The sequence below is a fragment of the Bombyx mandarina genome, chromosome 13 (assembly GCF_030267445.1).
Source record: "Bombyx mandarina strain Sakado chromosome 13, ASM3026744v2".
NCBI classification, from domain to species: Eukaryota; Metazoa; Arthropoda; class Insecta; order Lepidoptera; family Bombycidae; genus Bombyx; species Bombyx mandarina.
The window spans coordinates 10,769,496-10,777,677 of record NC_143220.1 but is presented as its reverse complement, the minus strand read 5'-3'; the positions used below and the strand labels follow the sequence as shown (position 1 = coordinate 10,777,677).

The 8,182-nt window shown below is 39.7% G+C and overlaps 1 protein-coding gene across 12 annotated transcripts in view; it reads right to left on the bottom strand.

Moving 5' to 3' along the window:
* Positions 1–412: 412 nt before the first annotated feature.
* Positions 413–8,182, bottom strand: part of LOC114241833 (SH3 and multiple ankyrin repeat domains prosap) — a 245,035-nt gene continuing 237,265 nt past the window's right edge. For 11 of the 12 annotated variants that reach the window (XM_089732490.1, XM_089732493.1, XM_089732496.1 and 8 more), the window contains 3 exons: positions 6,013–6,120; positions 4,731–4,846; positions 413–3,809 (listed from right to left, as the gene is read on the bottom strand). In XM_089732490.1, the coding sequence (XP_089588616.1) occupies positions 3,227–3,809; positions 4,731–4,846; positions 6,013–6,120 (807 nt within the window). In that variant the 3' untranslated portion in view covers positions 413–3,226. Of the gene's footprint in view, positions 3,810–4,110; positions 4,191–4,730; positions 4,847–6,012; positions 6,121–8,182 lie in introns of all 12 variants that reach the window. The other variant, XM_089732500.1, reaches the window with a different exon arrangement.

The window sequence follows — 8,182 nt, the reverse complement described above, 5'->3', positions numbered from 1 at the left end:
CAAACGCGTTAGCGCAGGCGTCAGCTCAGGGGCGCACGTTTTCAAAACCACTGCGGAGATGCCGTCTGGCCCACTCGACTTATGGACGTCCAGGAGTCGGAGCTCCCGCCTAACTGCACACTGTGTGAGCAGATCTCCGGCAGGGAGCTATCACACCGGGGGATGTTCGGTGGTGTGGCACCCCCGTCGTCTACAGTCGAGTTCGAGGCGAAGAGTTTGACCCGAAGGTCAGCCTTCTCTTTCGCGCTGTGATTATAGATAGATAGATAGTTTATAAGAAATAACTTATCAAGGTAAATATTTATTACGACAACATTAAGAATACTATTTTATTATTTGTTGATTTTGGTTACTCCGTTTTTAAGGTAACGACTAGATCGTATATTATTTTATTGAAATAAAACAATGGTAGTAATTGGTGAAACATTTATTTTTCATTTGAAGGAATACCATGCTGTAAATACACGTCCGATGCTGAGATTCAAATGAAACACAAAACGCAAATATCGTATTATACAAAATTGCAAAGAGTGCAATAGAACCGAACGCTCGGCCGTTACAAAAAAAAAAAAAAACAGATCGTACTAAATGTTTACGTTACTTTCCGATATTTTTTATGTGTCCAAAACAGTTACTGTTTTTTTGTTTGTTAAGAAAAGTCTTTCCTGTAGATATGTATGTCAGAATTTGTTAGATAAAGCGCCGAGCGTTGGCACACGCAACTCAACTAATTCCCCTCCGCCTGTATTAATCTACAATCAATTACTACCTAATACAATTAACGCTAACTATGCCTTGTGCAGACAAATACATTTATACAACTTAAAATAGTGACAAGACGATCGAATGATAATAACAAAACTCATTGTGCTAATATTACAATGAAGGCTATTTAGTAGCTATGTAGCATACCGAGTCGCTAGAATGTATCTAATTATACGCGTAAAAAAACAATATGACGTGTAGACGTACTTTCTTCTGATTGGTATCCTAAAAAGTTTGTAAATTTGAAAAGTCTTAAGAATTAGGCTCTAGTTGTTAGTTTCTTTTTAAAAATCGAAGTAAAAATCAGATGACATTCTTAAATTTGTTAATATCAATTAAAGATAAAAAGAATAAAAACAGGCCTTTCCATAACTATTCTTTATATATTATGTTTCGCGGAATTCATATTAGTGGTACACCTAAATACAAACAAAAATTAATGAACCATACTTTCTATATTTTACTGTGATATAGGTACTTATTATTTCTAAAAAAATATCAATGCAATTTTGCTGATTCACAAAGTAATCGCAAAATGATTTTATTTTTGTTTTCATTCTAGCCCTTCACTTTTCTTTTTCTAAATGAGCTCTTATTTTTAGCACTTACACGTGTAGCACTTTACAGTTTTAAAGAAATTTCCATAGATACATAATACACTTAAGATTTGGAAATGTCATCTTACAAATAAACTAATCTGCGGACATGACATTAAAAAACCACAAGATTCCTTTGAAAACATTAAATTAAAAAGAAACATAAACTTGTTTATTTTTGTGAAAAATATTTTAGATTAAAAAGCATATTATGTAAGGGTTTTATATTTGATAAATTAATGTGATATGGGGTCAGTGTTGTTCCAGTATTAAGTCCGAATCTCAACTTATTTACTTTAAAAGCCATTCAATGCAATATGGACCTGTTTTTTAAGAAGTGCAAACGGCAACCGGTCCGATTATATCGAAGTAGTTTAAAAGCCAATAAATAATATAGTATGTTTTAATTACATAATCAATAATGTGGGACATTTACTAAATAATTCGACTATACATTTTTCCTGTCAAAAGAGTGGGCTATTATGACTCGCGTTTGGACGAATATAAAAAAAAAACAATTCAATGAAACAACGTGTAACATATTCCATGTAAATATGGTATTTAAATATATTTAATTATTACATTTTGAGTTACATAATATTGGCCGGATGAGTGTGTGCTCGTTTCTAGTCCACTCTTTTAACTTTAAAATAGTTTATTTACAGATATATATTATAAAAAATATATTGAAAAGGTAGATGGCACTTGGTTGCGTTGTGAAAATATTAAAATAATATAAATTTCTGGACAAAACGAACAGGCTTTAAATTTGACACATTAGTATTTGCCAAACTAAAGTGTTTTAAGCTGTGCAGTAAGTAACAACATAGATAAGTATGTATATAGCATTCAGTAGTTATAAGTCAAAGCAAATACAGTTAGAGTTTTGAATGTTCTTAGTTAAGGTTTATAAGTAAAAATATAATCAGTTAATGGACAAATTAAGATAAATTTGTAATTTGGACTGAGAATTGATCTGAGAAACTGAAAAACTAAAAAAAACGATGGCAGTTCATGATCAGGTGAAACTTAAAATTAAATTATGTAAATGTTTTTGATTATGTTTTCTGCATTATTTTATTTTAAAAAATTACTATATTATTTATTTATTGAAGATATACATTTTTCAAATATATAATTGCCTAAAAATTGTAGTTTATTACACATAAAAAAAACTAAACAAAAATGTATGCTTATGTTGTCCAGATTTAGAAATGATGTATATTATAATATAATTAATTAAATATGAATAAAAATGCACTGACTTGCAGCTACATCAAACTTCAGCACAAAAGTTTGGCAATTACTTTAAATAAGTTTTATATCAAACTAAATTAGAAGATTAATACACAACAGTAAGAGGGAATGTATAAAATTATTTTCAACTATATCAATGTTAACTCCTCAACAATAAATATAAATAAATCTTTGGTTTCATTTAGTCGTTTGATTATAAAAAGTTTTTATTCTTTGCACATCATAACATTGCTAGAGATGGCGAGCTTCATTACATACAACTTAGAGATTTTATGCATAAAATATTTTTTAAAAAATTTGACGAACTATTTATTATTCTACGGTTCATAAGAACGACGGCCGTCGAACGCGGCTCGGGGACACATTTTGCGTGTGACGAGGACGTCCTGGAGCGCGCTACTATGGAGCTATACAATCTATGGGATGATAGATTCCTTTTGGCACTGTCCGATGCCGGATCCAGTTCGAGTCTAAACTGGTCGTTTTCGACATGGCGTCTGTCGTTCGGGACGCGATCACGGAACAAGATTCGGTGACAGATCGACAAAATAGGCTACAGGAAACATCTTAATTGATTTATTGTGATACGAATAAGTATAGTCGGTAGCTCACTGCAGACGGGCCAGCTGCTTCGGAAGCGCAGCCACCACTCGCACGCGGTCACTGAACTGGGGCGGCGGCGCCAGCAGCGGGGCGCCGCCCTCCGCCGCCGCGGCCGGCTCCTCCGGCGGGGGCGGCAGCTCGGCCAGCAACACGGCGGCGCGCGCCCGCCGCCCCGGCGCCTTGTCCACGTCCACGCCGAGCCGTTCCGCCGCCGAGCGGCCCCGCGCGCCCGCCGCGCCGCGCAGCACGGCCGCCGTGGCGCGCTTGCGGGTGAGCGAGTTGTGGCGCTGCATGACGCCGGCGGCGGGCGCCAGGCTCTCCGACGAGCTGTGCACGGGCTCGGTGCTGATGACGTCGTTGGACGACTTGACGGTGACGGAGCTGCAGAAGGAGACCTTGTCCCGCCGCGGCCGCGCCTGCGCCTCCTGGTCCGAGGAGACGCCGGAGGATGAGTTGTCGCCGTCGTCGCGCTCGGCGCCGCCCAGCTCGTCGCCGCACGACTTGGACGACTTCAGTCTCGTGCGGATCTTCTGTATCTCGTCCACCGAAAACGAGTGCTGCATCGAGCTCGACCCCGAGCTGCTGCCACTGAAGTGCACGACAGCGGGTCAAAGGGATGTTACTTAGTAACCATTCTGAACAGAACGATTGCGACGTGAACACGCGACAGAACACCAAGGACGGGAATTTAGATAACTCCACAGAAAGCTACATCACATTATTAGAGGATTACCCTCTTTTATCATTAAAGAACATAAAACTCTTGAACAATGAACAAAATGGTATTTCGTGACCCAGTCCCAATGCCTCAAAGAAACCAGAGTACATGATGATATTATAGCGAGACGCACAGTCACCACCCCCGCAAATATTTTCTCTACAACTGTACCTTATTATTTAACGAATTACGTATTGTCGTTGATATTTTATTCTCCGTCTATCTCATAGATCGTGGCATATATTGGAATCCTGAAAACCAGAATAACGCTATTATGTATGTCGCGGCAACTGGACCCGAAACGTGCCACTTCTTTATCATATTTCAATATTATCTCAACGACTTAGACCTGTTAGAGTAAAATGTCTACTTTCCCACGAAGTCATTGTCATGAAGTCGTTGTTGCTAAATACAAATATCGAACATGGGAAATAAGGCAACAACCTCCCAATTGTTTTATGTGAATGCGTTCTTTTAACACCACGAAAATGACTAAATAAAATCGTGTATTAATAATATAATTAAGGGAAGACTTATAAATTTGTGTGAACAGTTCATGAGCTCGCCCGGGTAGATGGCCCCGGCGTCACTATTTCAGCCGCGAAACAGTCGTGCCTTCCGGTTGTAAGGGCGGGGACACACGATACAATTGGCATATTGTATTTTGCACTTTAAATTTATTTCCAATAAATCTGATGATCAATACTCTGATGCTGAGCTCGATTTGTGTGACTTAATTTCGTCTGGGACATTAAAAACTCTCGACACGCGTCGTCGAGGGCGGGCCCCACCTGGTATTGCTGTTGGCGCTGGTCTCGGCGGCGGGAGGGGGCCGCGCCGCGTCCTCCTCGTCCGACTCGGACATGCTGTAGTCCGGCTCCGGGATGGGCGGCGCAGGGGTCGAGTTCTGCGAACAATCCTACCGTCACTGGTCGACTCGGTGGTGCAATTTTTTTTCCCTAAGCTGATGGTCTTGAGAGACCATATCGGTGTTACCGGGCGAGTAGATGAGCTCATGGGGCTCAAACCTGACGTTGTTGCTAACACGAACCCTAGTAAGAGTCGTGCTTCACAGAATCTACCACCGGATCGGAAACGCAACGCACTACAAAGATCCGGCGAGAAACTCAGTGGGCTGAGTCTGAGGGTTAATTTACTCGTCGAGCCCTCCGTCGTAAGCGACGGGTTCGACGACTACGATGATCGGCCCTGGGGCACCTAAAAGCACCGTTAGTGGATCAGCAGGATTCAAAATCAGGTGTTTTGGGCGACGTCGACTGTTTACCATTCGGTCTGCAGAATCGGGTATGAAGGTGCAATACTCAATACCCCTGATCGCCGAGCGTCAGCCCGAACGTTCGATTCCTATCGACAAACATTTGTGCCACTAACCAATTAGTTTGCTCTGTCTCGGCGTGTATTATCTATTTATTGAAATGCACATATATACATAGGTATGTATGCCAGTCTCTGGTTCCCATAGTTAGGGTAACCTTGTGAAATGTCCCCAATCATTTTATTAACAAAACACTAGCGTTTACAACCCGCGGCTTCTCTCCACGTGGTCATGGAAAATTGTAGTTTCCAACGGAAACAATGTTTTTTTCGAGTTAAGAGGTAGCCTGTCCCTCCCCTGACCTTAAAATCATTATTTAAAAAAATATACATATATTTCAATTCATTGCTTTGTTTCGACGTGAAACAAGGACGAACAGACACAAAAATAAAGACATTTTCACCTTTATAATATTCGAATGGAAGTATGGATGACATTCGTTACTCTTTTTTTTCGTAGAACGAGCACGTGCTCTATGTAGACGACACTTTCGCGTAATGACAACGAGCCGCGTGGGGTGCTCGCTCGGCCCCCACTTTCACACGTCTTTCAGGGTCTGTTTATACCTGGTTTCACTTTGTCACCAGACTGCTGTTTGTATTTAAGCTTTTAAGGCGGAGACAAGTAAAGAAACAAAACATATTTGTGTGTAATTTAAACGTCTCTGTTGACATTCTCTAACGAAAAGGAAAATGTCAAACTGTGCGAAGGGGTTTCTATGAGGGACGACACAGTACCTGTCTGACAAAGCCCTTGGGGAAGGGTTGCGCGTACTGTCCGCCCTCGTCGGCGGAGCGCGCGCGCGCCGGGCCCGCCCACGAGCGCGCCGACACCGCCTTGCGATTCTGTTCCATTATTTCATTTAACTAAGCAATTAAGTTTTCGAATAAAACATTCAGATACATATCGTCGGCTTATTGCAAGAACTCATTAACTGCAAAAAATCACTAAATGCGTTTTTATCTAAAATGGGCTCATTTTTGCATATTCTACAAAATCCAAAAACACACTAATTTCTAGCTGGCCAATTTTAGCCGTTACGTCTTTGGTAGAAAATTGATAATTGCAACTTTGGAAGTCAGGCATTTACAAAGATTCACTAAGCAGCACTAGTTATTTTTATTAAATGGATAATTATTTGAAAACAGCATACATTACATTAAAGAACTCATTTTCAGCATCTAATTAATTTTATCAAAACAGTGTAGTATAATATAGCTTAAAATTGCATTTCGATAAAATTCATTATTTACATTTAGTTAGTTTCTGTAATGAATCATTTCATCACAAATGCACAATAAGTAATCTTAATGATTTTTATCGATATTAATATAATATAAATCATAATATTAAGATTTCCATAAAATCATTTATTCTTTTTCCTTATTTTTTCCATTTTGTTGATGGCATGATTTTAATAAGTTAACATCGATTAAAAGAACATAGTAAATTCTTGCAGGCTATGTGGTTCCTCGATTGTAGTTTAGTGAGTTATATAGGGTTTGGTGAAATGCGACAAAACAGCTTGTCTAGGAAACACGGGGCATAAGACGAAACCGACGAACACGGGTGAGGGTGGGTTTGCGCGGGACGAAAGAGTACTGCCTCGCTCGCTCAGTTTGCGGCGAGATACATTGATTACCACGCCTGTTATAGAAGTTAATGATTTCTGACAAAATGCAACGAAATAAATGTTTCAAACAAGGACGAGGAAGCAAGATGTTGGAGAATTGAAGCAATTGAAGTTTTGAACAACTTTCGCACAACCTAGCAAGCAAACACCTGACCTACAATAGCATCATTCTTTCCACGGGTGTAGAAGATGTTAAATGATACACTGGAGAACGGGCAACATCGTTATCTGAGAATCATACCAGTGGACTACGATTGCCAACTTGTATTTACTGATAGGATGGTTGGTATGGCGTATGGCAAGCCCGTACGAGTTGGTACCACCATCGAAGCGAAGCAGTATACGGAACAATTTAGATTTAGATTTCGGGTCTCAAGATGGGTGGTGGCTTTCACGTTGGATATCTATGAGCTGCAGTAATCACTGTAACACCAGACAGGCTTTTTTATATTTTTTTAGGATTGAAGGATTACTGGTGGCCCGGAGGCCTTTCCAGATTCACCAGGACATGTGGGCTAGCAAAGGCTCAGCCAAGAGGGGTGGGATTTGTTAACAGCTGTCCGTGCGCCTCCGAAGAAGACCTAACAACTCAAGAACAGCTGCTTCGTGAATGAATCTACTACCGGATCGGAATCGCAACCCACTGAGAAGACCCGGCGAGAAACTCAGCGAGCTGATGCAAGAACGTAATCAGTTTCTGTTATTCTTAATGCTATACTTAGTTCAAGTTACCCACCTTGAGGTGGTTGAACGTAAGTATTTAGAATTGGGCCACACACATAATATGGAGGTCGATAATATGCATAGTTCTATCGAGAATCAAATGTGTCTTATGCCAATTTTTTCTATGATAGACCTCTGTAATGTTTTAAGATTGGCTAGATCGAACAGAAAGCTAAAAAAGAAAAAAAACAGCAAAGACGCCGTATGAACCTATAGTAATGAGCCACTCTGATATCTTGAGCCTAAAAGAGTTGAGAAACAAATTAATGTTTAATAAGTCAATTGACACTGTAGGACTACAGTGTTTGAAGGTTAAATGCTTCAAGCTTGGAAAAACCGACTTAAAATTGTTCAATACAGGTATGACTACGTTTCCAATTTTAAAGACCTAGCCTGCAGAGCTACACCATTGGTATAATAATATACCTGATAAAGAATTATCTTCCTGAAGAAAAAACCTCTGATACAGATTTTTTAACCTAGATATTTTTTTATTTGTTTTATGTTTTTGTATGGTGTTTAAGCTCAATTCCTAATTTTCATAAAAAAAT